Here is a 16952-nt window from a genome sequence, read left to right as displayed (position 1 = left end):
AGCTTCTCCACTCATTTATAACAGAGGTTCTACCTGAAGCTCATGGACTCTCTGAGCTTCTGGAGTTCCTTGAACCTCCTGCAATTATATGCAGGTATTTGTGTTGTGCATGCATTTTTTTAGGGAAAGCATCTTCCATCAGTTTCTCAAAAGTTATGGGCCAGCCTAAAGGGGTTAACAGTTGTAGGTGGTGAGAAATGAGTATCTGTGTGACAAGGAAGTGGTTGCATAAATGTGACTACAGAGGTATCTACATAGAAGAGCTGTTAGAAAGAGAGAAAAAAGAAAGGAAAAGAAAGAAAGAAAAAAAAAGCACTTGCACCCTGGTTGCTTTCGAGAAGTGGGAACTTAGGGATTATGAAAGAGAAGAAAAAGAGATATCACCCTACTTCATAGATTTCTCTGTGGTTTTAATCTTTTAACAGGAAATGTGGGCTTCCCTGGTGGCACAGTGGTTAAGAATCCGCCTGCAAATGCAGGGGACACGGGTTCCAGCCCTGGTCTGGGAAGATCCCACATGCCGCGGAGAAACTAAGCCCGTGCGGCACAGCCACTGAGCCTGCGCTCTGCAGCCCACGAGCCACAACTACTGAGTTGGTGTGCCCGAACTTCTGAAGCCTGTGCGCCTAGAGCCCGTGCTCCACAACAAGAGGAGCCACCGCAATGAGAAGCCCACACACTGCAACGAAGAGTAGCCCTTGCTCACTGCAACTAGAGAAAGCCTGCGTGCAGCAACGAGGACGGAAGGAAGGAAGGAAGGAAGGAAGGAAGGAAGGAAGGAAGGAAGTTTAAAAAAAAAAAATTTTTTTTGGAATTCAAAACTCCTAAAGACAAGCATGCTAAAGGCACACCAGATGGCTACAAGAAATTGAAGCTTTGTTGTGTTGGACTTTTGGAAAATGGTATGGGAGTCAATTGAACAACAGGCTGATAGTTTCAAAGCAACACGTTTTAACCTTGAAACTGAGTAGAAGAATAACTATCCTCGCCTGCGAGAACTTGACCGGAAAAAACTGTTTGAAAAAACTAAAAATGAAATCCTCAATGAAGTTATCAGTCTGAGCCACATTACACCAAAACATTGGGAGGAAATTGTTCAGCAATCTTTGTGGGAAAGAGTATCAACTCATGTGATTGAAAACATCCATCTTCCAGCTACACAGACCATGAATTCAGGGACTTTTAATACTACGGTGGATATCAAGCTTAAACAGTGAATTGATAAACAGCTTCTTAATAAAGCGATCGAGGTTGCTTGGGAGACCCTACAGGAAGAATTTTCCCACTTCATGACAGAACCAAAAGGAAAAGAGCATGATAACATATTTGATAAATTTAAAGAGGCTGTTAAGGAAGAAATTTAAACACCAGAAGTGGAATGATTTTGTGGAGGACAGCTTGAGGGTTATTCAACACAATGCTTTAGAAGACCAGTCCATGTCTGATAAACAGCAGTGAGGTGCAGCTATTTATTTTATGGAAGAGGTTCTTCAGGCTCATCTTAAGGATACTGAAAATGCAGCTGAAATATGGAAGGTCCAGATTGGGAAAAGAGGTGGTTACATTGGAAGAATCAGACCCAAGAACAGTGTGTTCACAATGAAACCAAGCATGAACTGGAGAAGACGCTGAAATGTAATGAGGAACACCCAGCTTATCTTGCAAGTGATGAGATAACTACAGTCCAAAAGAACCTTGAATCCCAAGGAGCAGAAGTAGATCCGAGCTTGATTAACGATACTTGGCACCACGTTTAGAGAAGACATTTCTTAAAAACAGCTCTAAATCACTGTAACCTTTGTTGAAGAGGCTTTCATTCCTAACAATGGCATTTTGTAGATTCTGAGTAGGAATGCAACGATGTTGTCCTATTTTGTCAAATACAATGCATGCTTGCTGTCACCACAAATACTTTAGTGCAGCAACTTAGAAACCCTGAAGTCAGGCAATTAGAGAAAAATGTCAAAGAGGTATTAGAAGATTTTGCTGAAGATAGCGAGAAGAAAGTTAAATCGCTTACTGCTAAACAAGTTCAAATGGCTGAGGACCTCAAGAAAGTTAGAGAAACTCAAGGAAAACTTGATGCATTTATTGAAGGCCTTCATCAGGAAAAACTGTAATAAAATCCTACTCATATTATAATCAGCTCTGCATACATACAAGAAAACTCCAAAGTCTTTGTCCTCCATTTTTTTCTTCTGCTATTCCACCTTTCTGAACATAAAATAATCATAGAATAAAAATTTTAAATAAATAAAAAATAATTTTTAAGAAAGAATAATGGCTTTCATTCTCCTATTACCAGTGCTTTCATCATATTTATTATCACACTATTACCATGACGACAAAGCACAAAGACACTCTAAAAGAGCATCTATGTCCCTCCTGTCTTTGGCTTTCCCCCAAAATACATGCCAATTGTGTTCCTCAACTAATCAAGTACATTATACTTAATTAGCATTATGAAAACTTGTATGTCCCACCAAATGCTACCTCTACCCCTTATTCTCTGATTAACAAAATTTTAAACACAAAGCAGATAATCCAAAACTGTTGCTTTAGTTAAATTCAAAGATAAAAGAACATTGTTACTATGATTATAATCCATTCGTAACAGACCAGATTTGAAACACTTTTTCAATAAATGCTTTAAATTGAATAATGGTGAGGTATCACGGATAGTCTGTCTGATTATAGGCTCCATAGTAGCAGGGGCCGCATCTGCCTTAGTTAATGAAATGTCCCCAGAACTTGTCTGGCTTGTGGAAGGTAGCTATTAGATATTCGTTGAATTATTAATTGATGTGGCCATGTCCAAACCACCAGGTGAGCAACTGCTGTAAGAGAACCACTATATTATAGACAAAATTTAATTTTTCAGGGAATTGTGAGGGCTTACTATCTTTTTTGAATGTTAAGAGCACATTTAATTGGCACTCAAGGAAGGAGTTCTTTCCCCAAGAGTCTCCACTTTAAGAAGAACTGCTTAGTGGAATGCTCCAACTATCTGCAATGCCTTCAGTTTCAGTGAAAGCTTATCTTTCTATGAAACCGCTAAGAGCCAAAAGTGAAGTTACATCCACTTCCAAAGCACTACTTGCAACCAAGTTGCCAACATATTTACATATTTGTTTGTAGATAGATGATAAACAGTTTCCTTCATTGTTTACTTCAACAAGCTAATTAAACTTAATATGAACACTGAAGTAGTATAAAGGCAAACATATGTATGTGAATGTCTCACATATAAAGATTGCCTTCTATTTCTAATGGGGTTAGGCAAGCACTACATTTCTTCTTTCCTTAAAAAAAAAAAATTGAAATGGTCTAAACTTAGTAACCACATAATCTAACCAGTACAATCGCAATTATGACACCTTGACTAACCCAGCTTTGCAAAGGAGAACTCACACACTCTATTGAGTTTAGAATGTACTTGCCATCTTGGACTCTGAAAACCCCAAATGGAACTATCAGGCTCAGAAAAGTAAGAAGGAAAGGGAAGGAAAGGGAAGGGAAGGGAGGGAAGGAAGAGGAGAGGAACCCATATATACCCAAACAGGCATGATAGTAAAAAATATTTAACTACTGATCCGGTTAACTGTTCTGGCATTAACCAATCAGAATAAAGGCTCAACCAATCCCAGCAGATGCCAGCCACACAAACTAATTATAATTATTTTTCATTTAACATTTATCAAATATGTTTTTAATATTATGACAAATACCTCATAAGTACAAAAGCACATCAGACAAGACGCTAGCTAAAGATGCATCACTGAAGTATTAAGTACCAGAAAAGATGTTTACTACATCTCACAGTAAATGACAACTGTATCAGCAGTGATCCAAGTTGAATCATAAAATTCAAAAAATATATGCCCAGACAGCATATTGGAGACTCTCCAGTGAAGCTGCAATAGAAGCAGCTCAAGTTGCCCATGAAAGAGTATACATCTGGGAACTCAAGTAAATCTATTCAAACTCATTGGATATAACAAATGAAAAAACTATGGCGTGAAAGAGTGAAGATCAATGCACATTTTAAACCAGCATCTTTTTAAATAAAGATTTTTAAGGATATGAGGCATCCCTTATTGTAGCTTTAGAGAAACAGTAAGTCTATTTATTCCACTAGTCACAAAGGAAAATGAGAAGTTAAGCAGCTTTCAAGACATAATAAAGTCTTTGATTTTGGCAGAAATAGGATATTTTGCTTAATAACATATGGGGGTTAATTAGAACTATCATACACGCTATACCTGACCTTACTATAATATGATTAAGACTGTTAAATAATTTGTTAAATAAATAAGCTTTGTGTCCGTGTATGTTTGTGTGCCGTCAATGCTATGAAAACCTAGTTCATTATGATATTGCACTAACCAGACAAGCACTTTCTTTGGGAGCGCTGGCATTCTGGTCACCATTATACCACGTAAACTGGGAGTCCTGGGACTGGGGAACATGTGACATCTCTGCTTTGCTTTTAAATTCCAATGTCAAAATGGTGGGTGGGAAAAGAATACTGATGATGATCTTTAAAAGAAAAGAAAACAAAGTAAGTAGTGGGGGTTATACAAGGCACAAGTATGATCCAAATAAAGTTAAGATTTGGGTGTATATAAAATGTCAGCTCCATCCCCAATTCAGTGGATATCCTGATTGTATACATACTTTCCGACTCGAGAATTCCAATTCTAGAAGTGTCTCCCTCAGAAATACTCATGAATCCAAGCATGTGTAGATAGGGATGTTCTTTGCCTGGCTATTTGTAATAGCAAAAAATTAGTGTCAACCTGAATGTCTATCTATAGAGGGAGAGCTCATGTGGGACAACTTAACAGTGGAATACAGTCAGCCCTTCACATCCGTGGGTTTCGCACCCACAGACGCAACCAAGTGTGGATCAAAAAAAACAAAAATTCCAGAAAGTTCCAAAAAGCAAACTTGAATTTCCCATACATTGGCACCTATTTACATAGCATTTATATTGTATTAGATAGTATAAGTAATCTAGACGCAAAAGTTACATGTAAACACTACACCGTTTTATATAAGGGATTTGAGCATCCACGGATTTTGGTATCCTGAGGGGTCCTGGAACCAATCCCTTGTGGATATTGAGAGACAGCTGTACTATGCAATCATTGAAAAGACAAAAGCAATTCTGAATATAATGAAAGTTATATTGTTAAGTCTAAAAAGAGCAAGTTATAAAATAATATGCACCGTGTAATCCCATTTTAAAAAATTAAAAAATACGATGCATATACATATATGCATTTGAAAGTTTAAAATACATCTACCACACTGTTATATGTTATAATACCCAGAGGCACGGCAGTGAGAAGTCTTCTTTTTCAACGAGCATATTGCTTGAATAATTCTTTAAAGCCACTAAGTAGTTACTATCATATAAAACACATGAAAATTTATTCATATTATAAAATCAACAATATAAAAACATACCAAGTCACCTTCTGTTAGATGCATCTCCCATCACACATATATTTTCTCTGCCAGTAAAACCCAACAAAGATAGAAATCTAGACATCCATGATTTTTTCATTCTATTACTAACATTCATGAATTTATTTATAGTCTATTCAAAAGAATTTTTATCTTCAACCTGTATTGGCCTTTCAGGGAAAGAGTTTAGAAGATTTACTAAATATTGTGACAATCATCTTGGTGAACATTATCTCTTTCGAGCTAAAATTAGGCCTAGTATTCTGGGATTCAGTGAATAAAGGTAAGATTAACCCAGACTATATACCACTCATGATTAAAGAAACTAAAGTCATGTCCTTGTCGACTTCATTTTTTTTTATGCTGAAATGACCTTTTGTTGTTTTTTTTTTTTTGGTTTTTTTATAACACCTTTATTGGAGTATAATTGCTTTACAATGGTGTGTTAGTTTCTGCTTTATAACAAAGTGAATCAGTTATACATATACATATGTTCCCATATCTCTTCCCTCTTGCATCTCCCTCCCTCCCAACCTCCCTATCCCACCCCTCTAGGTGGTCACAAAGCATCGAGCTGATCTCCCTGTGCTATGCGGCTGCTTCCCACTAGCTATCTATTTTACGTCTGGTAGTGTATACATGTCCATGCCACTCTCTCACTTTGTCACAGCTTACCCTTCCCCCTCCCCATATCCTCAAGTCCATTCTCTAGTAGGTCTGTGTCTTTATTCCCGTCTTACCCCTAGGTTCTTCATGACCTTTTTTTTTTTCTCTTAGATTCCATATATATGTGTTAGCACACAGTATTTGTTTTTCTCTTTCTGACTTAACTTCACTCTGTATGACAGACTCTAGGTCCATCCACCTCACTACAAATAACTCAATTTAGTTTCTTCTTATGGCTGAGTAATATTCCATTGTATATCTGTGCCACATCTTCTTTATCCACTCATCCGATGATGGACACTTAGGTTGTTTCCATCTCCAGGCTATTGTAAATAGAGCTGCCATGAACATTTTGGTACATGACTCTTTTTGAATTATGGTTTTCTCAGGGTATATGCCCAGTAGTAGGATTGCTGGGTCGTATGGTAGTTCTATTTGTAGTTTTTTAAGGAACCTCCATACTGTTCTCCATAGTGGCTGTATCAATTTACATTCCCACCAGCAGTGCAAGAGTGTTACCTTTTCTCCACACCCTCTCCAGCATTTATTGTTTCTAGATTTTTTGACGATGGCCATTCTGACCAGTGTGAGATGATATCTCATTGCAGTTTGGATTTGCATTTCTCTAATGATTAATGATGTTGAGCATTCTTTCATGTGTTTGTTGGCAATCTGTATATCTTCTTTGGAGAAATGTCTATTTGTTGTTTTGTTTTAAAGCTTGATTTCCTGTGAAGGTTCTCTGGACTTTTACCAGTCTGATAGGATTGGTTTGTTGGTGTGCTTGTTTTCTTTTCGGATGTAGAACCCAAAATACATGCAATCTTCCAGGTCTGGAAACACCATAGTTAGCAAGCACAATGACAATATTACACTAATTAATTCCTAACCCACTTCCTGAAAAGGCTCCACATTCTTTTGCCCTTGACCGTTGCAGAACAATTGGCTTGTGAAACAGTATTCAATAAAATCAATATTCCATTTCCAACGAATAGGTCAGAGTCTATTCTACAGAAGCACTTAAATGAGTTTTCCCTTCCACATAAAACTCTACAAGGTCTTCCTCCAGTCTTCATCCACATGGAATTAGTCTAACCAGGACATTTTACATTTACAAAAGTGTTCCCAAAACTCACAAGCCAAGCACTGAGGAATTAGGATCCAGGCACGGATGATATAAAAATAAAGTATACGAGGAGCACAAAGTTATTAAGTTCTCAGTAACAAGGATTTCTATTCAACTAAAGTATGTACAGGACAGAGCCATGGAGAAAATTATTTCTCAAAATCCCAGCTATCTATACCCCCATCTCACTCTCTGAACATTTAAAAAGAGTTATTGCCAGCACTTGTGCAGCTAGAGGTGGACCCATTTACATCTCTGCTTCATCATTTCCAAGGCTGAAATCGAAACAGATCAAAGGAGAACTTCTTCTAGAAACAATTGTTGTTTCTCCAATATTTTGTTAAAGAGGAATCTATGTGAAATAATTTCTGGTTGACATTCCTCGTTTCCACAATATCATTAGTGGAATTAAAATGTACACGCTCTTTTATATATTTTATGTCATATCTTTTAGTTGTTTGTGTTTTCTATAGTTTGCCGACCAAAAAAATGTTTTTTAAAACAGTCATTCTATTTGGGACACATCATACCTTTAAGAGCTCTAAGGAGAATAAAATTAAAATATAAATTATAACCTTGTGTAGCTCTTAATGATCATGCTTCATCCCCATTTTTTCTGTTTCGTAAGCTATGTACTTCTTAAGCATGACCATAACCTAGAGCTTTTTAGGCTTAGGTTTGATGTCAAAAATTAAATGCCTTTAATAATTAACTAAATTACTCTTGATAATTCAAGATGAAAGATGAGGCTAAACCATAATGGAATAGAAAAATTTGGAGATAGTTAGTGGTGTGAACAAATGTGTTTGAGGGCAGCTTTATAAAATAGCCATTTATTTCCTGAAACATCACATTAGATGAACAACAGAAATTGCTAATTTTATTTAGTTTATCATGAGTTAGTATTTTTAAGCTGAGAAAATTTTCACTAAGAAGTCTCATTTACTTCTGTTATAATTATCAGAGGCAATGGTGTTTACTAATAACGAAATCTTGTTTATGTTTGTACATTCTTTTAACTTCTTCTAACCAGCTTCTCATGAGTATGCCTTTGTGATGGACGGAGCTGGCACAATTGTGCCCATTTTTTAAAAGTAACTGTGGTAGTGGGAGATAAAGTAATTGTCAGAGGTTCCACTGTGAAGATCTCAGCTCATCTGTGAGAATCAAAGACATTAACTGGTTTTCCTGAAGGTAATCTTCTGGGGCAAGGGAAAAATGAACGCAAGAGTATAGACCTCAACAGTATAGACTAAACTAACGTTAAACTCTATAAAGCAAGTAAATATACCTTTAACCAAGAGTTTTTCCTCATTTTCAGACGCCCCATCCACATATCTGTCAGTAGCATTTGGGTACAAGTATGTGAAACAAAGGGCCTCAACCCTCCAGAAACAGCCAGTTTTAAACAGGTAGAATTGCTCCAGTTCTTGAGTTCATAGGTCAACAGTTTCATGGCCATTCTTTCATTCTGTTTGAATGCCTTCTCCAACACATCTAGGGCAAGCCGGCCAAACTGTCTGCAATGACACAGTGGTGAGTGGCAAAAATAAATGCAGGTGAGAGCCCCAGAAACATTAAAAAAGATTAGATATGAGACTCAGAAAAGACCGAGACAAAAGAGGGAACAGTAAAATGCAGAAGCTGTTTAAAAGGGATTGCCGCGCAGGAAATGGATTGTTCTGCCTTTCTTAAAAGAACAGAACTAGAGGGTTTCCACCAGGAGTGCCTGAGCTATCCATGGGGAGAAGCGAATCCACACCACAAAGCAAGCTGTGTATGGCTTGATGTGGGGCTCCCTGATAGTACCTAATAAAGAATTTTTTGACAGAAAAGGTTGTTCAAAAACTGAACTAGCATTTAAGGAAAAACTGTAGAAACTCCCCTCGCCACTCCTTTTTTTTTTTTTTTTTTTAAAGATTTTAGGGACTTCCCCGGTGGCGCATTGGTTAAGAATCTGCCTGCCAATGCAGGCTCAAACAGGTTTGAACCCTGGATCAGGAAGATCCCACGTGCCGCAGAGCAACTAAGCCCGTGCACCACAACTACTGAGCCTGCATGACAACTACTGAAGCCTGTGCACCTAGAGCCCACACACCACAACGAAGAGTAGCCCCCACTCACTGGCAACTAGAGAAAGCCCGCGCGCAGCAACAAACACCCAACACAGCCAATGAATATATAAATAAATAAATTTAAAGATTTTACAAAATACACAGATGACTTAAGTAAGAAACTAGACCTGGAGACACCCCCAGGTGATCTTCTTGGAGGTTGTTTTCTCTAAAAAGTAGACACTGTCATTCTCTGGAATTTTTTAAATCAAAATGATAAATTAGTTTCTATTAACTCTAGCTTTCTTTCTTTCCCTACTACTACAATGCTTTAGTAAATCAAAAAATCAAAACATTTCTAACTTTTCTATCTTCTACCATCACTCTCTGGTAATTTAATACATAATACATTTATTTGTTTTCCTGCCTGAGCGGCACTTAAAGAACAAATTTTAATATAACTTAGTATCAAAGAGTTTGAGAGTTAGGAGGGACTTCCAAAATCTTTCATTGAACATTTTATAGTTAAGAAACTAAAGTCCCGAAATCTGGTCAAGTGATTTGACAATTAGTAAAGAGCTGGAATAGGTCTAGAACCCAAGTCTCCTGACTTGAAGGCCACCTCTCTTCCTTTTAGTCCTTAAAATACCTCAAGACCCTTATTTATGGGAGAGTCCATGAACCACACTCATCTTACAAGTTCACTTCATACAAGTTCACATCTTACAAGTCCACTCATCTTACAAGTTCTAAGCTGAGGGAGATAAACGTGTCTAACCATTCTAAGAACTGTCGATGTTAATATCAGGTAAAGGGATAACTCCTACTTTGAGTAATTTTTCAGCTCTTCTGAGGCATCATCAACCATGTTGCTCTCCTTGGCTTCCCGGGCCATTGCTCGGTACAGTATACAAGCAATTACTGCCTTGACTGTGGCCTCCTCTCCGTGCTGCCAGAAGAACATGGCCATCTTCTGCCTTTTCATTAGCACAGCCCAAACCAGCAGGTCATTATAAGGATAAATAAAGCCAGTAGAGTCAGGGTCATCTGATATATTTTGTTCTTCTTTTGACTTCTTCCTTGATTTATGAAGGGCTACAGACTTTTCCTGTTAGAATACAAAATAGGAATGGGTGTCCAAATACTCAAATGCGTGATGTTCTACCTGACAAAACACATCGGGTATCTTAAAAATATTTTTAAATCACCGAAAAGAGATGGAGATAATAATAGAACTTTATAAATCAGAAACCAAAATTTTGGCCTTTTTTAATCCATTTCTTGTTGCATCTAATAATTCCAGGGTCCCTAGGCTGAGATACCTTAAGTTCACTTAACACAACTTAAAACACTATACCTTTGGAACAGAGCCACTAATTATATAACAATTTTCAATTTCTCAAGGAAATGGGCTGAAATAACATGAGATAAACGATAACTATTAAAAAAAAGAACTCTAACCTTACCTTACAAATAGATTCATTATCTTCCTCTTAGAAAAATGGCAACTAGTGTTGCCAACATTCATACAAATAGATTGATTTTAATTTTGCTTTCCTTTATTCTGACTATATTCCCCTAGTGATGGTAATAGGTAATAATGAAATACTATTCTCTACCTGGTAAAACCACCTTTTACAGATCATCTCAAAAACCATTCTCTAACCCCCATTGTCTTCTATATCACTTTGTATCTATCTCTCTCTCGATGCTCATCATACTGCACTGTGGTTATTACTTTGGGAGGGAGGGTGGGACCATTTCTCAGTCATAATTATATCTTCTCCAACACACCTGCATCTCAAATTCAACCAAGTGCCCAAACTAATGCCTGGCAAATAACAAGATTCAATAATCATTCTTTTTTTTTTAACATCTTTATTGGAGTATAATTGCTTTACAATGGTGTGTTAGTTTCTGCTTTATAACAAAGTGAACCAGCTATACATATACATACATCCCCATATCTCCTCCGTCTTGTGTCTCCCTCCCACCCTCCCTATCCCACCCCTCTAGGTGGTCACAAAGCATCGAGCTGATCTCCCTGTGCTATGCGGCTGCTTCCCACTAGCTATCTATTTTACATTTGGTAGTATATATGAGTCCATGCCACTCTCTCACTTTGTCTCAGCTTATTCTTTTTAATTAAAGGAGATCACAGCAAAAATAGTAACAAGCTTCCTCTATTTCTATAAATGAAGGGAATTTATGTTCATGTTTTATGACCAACAGTAATTTTATGAAATATCTTTTCATTCTAAGAGCTATAAAAAGCAAACCTCTTTCAGCCAACATAGGAACCATTTATATGGAAACTCTTAACAAAAGCATTCACCCCCAGAGGAAAGTGGGATTGAGGTAGTAAAGGGAGGGGGGCATAATACTGCTCACACACACTCACATGCACACACACAGTCATAAATACATTATCATTGTCATACTGTAACATTAGGTCAAAATTATATTTCAGAAAGCTTCAAAAGGGAAAAAAGAAGATGCAAGAGGGCAGTGTCAGAGAACAGAAAGGAGGAGGAAACAGTCACCTCCAATTAGCCTTGGGGAAAGGAGGAGGAGGGTGCACTGTTGGGCTAGTAATTCTATTTTTTAGTACCATCCCATGGACTGCCTTCCTGAGTCAACATCTGGACATGGTAGAGGTAGGAACAAGGAAGGCAGCCTGAGGTGTCAGCCCCAGCAAATCATTTAGTTGCTTGTCCTGGGCGTTTGCTCATCATTGTTAGAGAACACCTGTATTATGCTTTTGACTTGCACCATCTGTTTATAGTGCTTGTAAATGATCCCTCTATTTGTATTCCCCATTCTCAAACTTTAAATGAAGAAAAGGTCTCAGTCTTTAAGGACAATTTTCTTTTCAAATCTAAAATAAGTAACTGGTACCTTGACTTTGTAAGGTTGGGCAGTTCTAATGAACTGGTAGTGCAGTGTGCTTTCTGCAGATTCATTTCTATTTCCTGAGCGGCATCTTCGGTGAAGAGGGGGCTGGGGAAGGCTTTGAGCAAAAGTGGTCACTTGCTGGAATATGTTATTTTATTTTTAAAATAAAACAAAAAGGGAAAAAGATGATTATAGTGGTAACAATTAACATTTTATTTCTAGACAACAATAAAAACAAATATAATATTGTGTCCTATCAAATATCCAATGGTTCTGTCTCTCATCCAAGATTAGTAGTTAATCACTCCTCCAACAAGAGCCTCTCATGATCGCCTTCTTACTAAGCACACTCTTATTTCCTAACATCTTAGAGAACATGTTCTTTTGCTCCCTATCATATATCTGCATTCCTTTTCTATGTGGAAATTCCATTAGAATCAATCGATGTTCTATACCTGAAACAAGTTCAGAATAGGCAATAAAGATTCACAGTTCTGATAAGAAAAAGTTCCCATTCACAAACAGCTCCAAGGTTAAGCTTCAGTTAGAAAGTTACAGAATTTCTCCAGGTGTTCTATCACTACTGGAATTCCAGTGGCTAGGCCCAATAACAACATAATTAATTGCTTGTCAGCATGAAGCTTTCATCAATGAAAAACAAAAACAAACAAGAGCATTCTTAAAGGGACTGACATAAAATTCCCAACACAAATCGTATCAGGAACTTTGAACTTTATTTTACTTATTTATTAATATTTATTTATTTATGTTATTTGTACTTTATTTTATTTATTTATTTTTAGTTTGTGTTTTACAGATATAAATTAGATGTAGAAGTAACGGGGTCCAACTTTTTAAAGAAACTACTCAAATTATTATCATTATTATTACTGTGATATAGAATTAATAGTATCACTAGTAATAATCATAATGACTATTAGTATTAAGTTACTCTATACCCTCTATGTACCAGGAATATGGGTTTTCCTGGCTATTCTAGGTATTATTTTATTTAATCCTTTTGATAAATTTATGAAAGGGGTATTATATTATTATTCCCATTTTAAAGATAAGGAAACTGACACACAGAGAGGTTAAGTTTCTTACTCAAGATTACACAGCTACTAACGAACAAAACTAAGATTCAGTCCCAGATCTCTCCGACTCCAAACCATGTATTCGTTAACTGCTACGATCTAATTTACTAGGAAACACAATAAACTCTGTACTCCTTCACTAGAAAATAATTAGAGAAATGGGCAATTTCCTACCCATTTCCAGAAAGGGCATTAGACGTACCTGCCTAGCATGCTCCCCACTGGGCTGCACCAAGGTCACAGTCAGTCCTATACCTGCCACTGGTAACCTCAGAGCAAGGCATATTTTGTTTTCTTGAAGGCATTGATACCTCAAGTGTATCCCTATGCCTGTGAAATGCCAATAAAGAACATTTTCTCCTTGAGAGTTGGGTTTCTTTCTGTTTTGTTTTCTCATCCCTTAAAGCCAAGCTGGGTTTTCACTTCACATCATTCTTTAAAAACAAAGGTCAAAAGTAGCTTGATATTCTAGACTCTTCATGTGATCTTATCCCAAAGTATCTTTCCAGTGTCATCCCTCACAACCTTCTGGCACTTGTCCAGTGACAAAGGTCTCCCTGTCACTGCAAAACCATACCCTGGTGTTCACAGCACTGTGCCCTTAACTGTTCCCGCTCTTCTCTCAGCCAAAAATGCCCCAAACTACCTTTTCTAACACTTTCATTATCCCCTAATAAGAACTAGGCTCTTCGGTTTACTGATCTGTACTGGCAATTTTGAGAAACAAGCAATGTTTTCTCTGCTAATCAACTAACCAGCAACTCTAATTTTACATTCCTAGACTTTCAAAAATATGATAGAAAATAAAATACGTATAATATGTATTTTCACATGGTACATTCTGCATGCATCTTCCAATATAACCCCTAGAGACTTGTTCCAAGTTTGTCATCTCCAGGCTATGTACTATTATGAGTTATAGATATAATCCTATTAAGCTTTCCACTTCTGTATTTTCAAAAGATAAAGAAACATAAAGAAAGAACCGGTCATCTCTCCCTCTAATACTTCTCACCACATACTTCTGTGTCAATACGGCACATATTATATCCTGTTTTGTATTGTGGCTAGTTATTCATAAATCTGTTTCCTGTAAAAGTTTCTAAACTCCTGATCTTTATGTCCATCCCAGGCCAACATGCCAGCACTTAGCACAGTAATTTACATGCAGCAGACATTCAATAAATGTCGATAAACAGCATGTCCATTTTGGAAGCTCTTCCCATCTAAACTTCCCGAGCCATTTTTCTAAAAGTATAACTCCTAGGAATCCTTAATTTTACTAGGATACTTTTCAATTATGCTACCTTATGTTTTCTGTAGAGGTTGCTGTAGAGGGCTCTGAAATTTTTTCTGGTATAGCTGCTGCGATATGCTCTACCAATAAGGTATTCTATCACCAGTCCAATGTCAATCAGCGTTATTCTGTAGCCTGAGAGAACGGCATGCTGAAACAAAAACATGTAACACGTAGCTGTCAGTTTTCTTTTTCTATCCCTTTTGCCACGTCACTAGAACATAACCAAATAAACTGCAAAGAGGGAGACTCACACTCTTCAGCCCTAGAACAATGCTTAAGACTCACAAATGAAGGAAGAGCCCCTGAGTTATCACTAATAACTAAAACAAGAACAAAAACAACTGATCACTTAATATGGCAGCTACTGATACAACCTGGTTGTTCAAATGGGAAAAAATACTTAGCCTTAAGATGTTTTTAGTTTCATAGACATGGAATGTCTGCTTTTAAGAGCTCATTTCCTCTCTTTTTCTCTCTCATGCATACACACACTTTAGAATAAAATACATTTAAAGAGAGTACAAAAGATTGTTTTTAGCTGGAAATGACAGAACCACTACAACAAAAGTATAATCACTGGAGGATATGCTGGAGGGTCCAAAAGTAACACTAAGTTAAATCTTAAGCTTCTCTATTGAAATGGCTGTAACACTTTGCACCGTGTTGACCAAATCATACACAAAACAAGAATAGGAAAGGAAGCAGAACAAATAGAAATAAGGAACATGAAGCGGCAGAGCAAAATGAGATTTCAAAACACGAGGCTGTGCCAAGACCAGCGTCATGGCTGCTAGGGGCCTGAGTAGCAGGTTTCCAAGCACATGGGCCTTGGGCCAAATGAAAACTGCTCTGACCCCTTAGGGGCCACCACAGTGCCTCTTCATAAGTGTTACTTCTGAACTGTCATTCATAGCACACTTTTAAAGGCACAGAGTGCTGAACAAGATCTTTGAAATGAACAGATTGTGAACAATGTTCCCAAAGCTTTGAACAACAAATACGGTTACAGATATAAATAAATGCAAATAATTTAATTTCTCTCTTTCACATTCATAATTCACTTTTTCCAAGGAACACAAATCATGCTCTCATTTTGCTGCTAGTTAAACACATATCTAACTATTTCTCTCCCTTTTCTTCAGTTTACCATGACAGAATCAGAGTTTAAGGAGATAATCTAAGGAACATCATTTTGACCCAACATAAATCAATGCAAAGTAAATTTACATCGCCATGGACACTTTTGCTTACTGCTAATCTGCCAACTAAATGTCTTCCTCCACCTTTTACTCCCACCAAGTCAACATAATCAGAAAGCCCACACTCTCTCCATCAAGATACTAGACTTCAGAATTAAGGCAAAAAAAAAGTCTGTTAAAGCTGGAAAGTTCTGGTAATTAATGGGGGATCAGAGATGATTTTAAGTCTGACTTAACTCAAAGTTCAATGAGAATACCATGAGCAAAATATTAGCAAAGGTATAGACCAGTGGGATCCATCCTGGTTCCCTAGAACAATGCTTAGACTCACCAAGGAAGTGAGAGCCCCAGAGTTATCACTAACAGACAAAACAAGAACAGAAACAAGGGAATCACATACCAGTCCTTCAATAAAGATAACAGAACCAGGAAGTTTCTCTATTTTCAGCAGGTATTATTATCATCATTGGCAATATTGTTGTATCATGTTAAGCTGAAATTCTGCTTGGAAGTTTCTATGTCTCCAATTCACGTTTTATAAGAGAAAATAATTATTAGCTAATGCCACTTACTTGGTGGGTCAAATCTTTTAAAACACAAATTACAAGAAAAAATATGAGTGTGGTTTGGTTATGAAATTGTTCAGAGTCACAGGTAAAGAAGGTAGGTGATTCGCTAGAAAATCCAAGTCTACATTTTACAAAGCAAAATCTGGTAACACTTCACCAAAAAGCTAAGACAATACCAGAAGAAATTTGTACACCTTCATAATTAGGTTACCTGTTTTACATCTCGGACAAGATGATGCAAGAGCATATTGGTTGGTCCTTGTTTCTGTAATGAAGAACAAAAGGAAGAATTTTAATTACCTTTTAATTACCATGTGCTAGGGAGAAATAAAAAACCTTTATTTCAGAATTCATAAATTATCCAGAATACTGAAAACTTTCTTCAACATCTTTAGTAATGAAGCTTAAGCCAAATTAATTCTAAGGAAGGTATTTCCCAAGAGAAGATGTGATTAGATTAAAATATTTTTCAATGCAAGATGTATGTATCTAGGAAGTAAGGCCTTAATTAACTTTGTGTGGCAAGAGGCAGAAATAAATTTTAACTAATGTGTAACTATCCTTTATTATATAT

General features: G+C 36.9%; 1 protein-coding gene and 1 pseudogene across 1 annotated transcript in view; one reads left to right on the top strand and one right to left on the bottom strand.

The window, feature by feature from the left end:
- TRPM6 (transient receptor potential cation channel subfamily M member 6) overlaps nucleotides 1-16952 on the bottom strand; it is a 137852-nt gene that overhangs the window by 60316 nt on the left and 60584 nt on the right. The window contains exons 13-18 of the mRNA XM_060014622.1: nucleotides 16590-16643; nucleotides 14618-14758; nucleotides 12217-12351; nucleotides 10146-10426; nucleotides 8556-8784; nucleotides 4387-4539 (exon numbers count right to left, since the gene is read on the bottom strand). Coding sequence (XP_059870605.1) covers nucleotides 4387-4539; nucleotides 8556-8784; nucleotides 10146-10426; nucleotides 12217-12351; nucleotides 14618-14758; nucleotides 16590-16643 — 993 coding nt within the window. The remainder of the gene's footprint in view (nucleotides 1-4386; nucleotides 4540-8555; nucleotides 8785-10145; nucleotides 10427-12216; nucleotides 12352-14617; nucleotides 14759-16589; nucleotides 16644-16952) is intronic.
- Nucleotides 1167-2120, top strand: LOC132426831 (dynamin-like GTPase OPA1, mitochondrial pseudogene; annotated as a pseudogene).

The sequence above is a fragment of the Delphinus delphis genome, chromosome 6 (assembly GCF_949987515.2).
Source record: "Delphinus delphis chromosome 6, mDelDel1.2, whole genome shotgun sequence".
Taxonomy (NCBI): domain Eukaryota; kingdom Metazoa; phylum Chordata; class Mammalia; order Artiodactyla; family Delphinidae; genus Delphinus; species Delphinus delphis.
The sequence above is the reverse complement of the archived record's forward strand: the minus strand, read 5'-3'. Positions and strand labels throughout refer to the sequence as shown.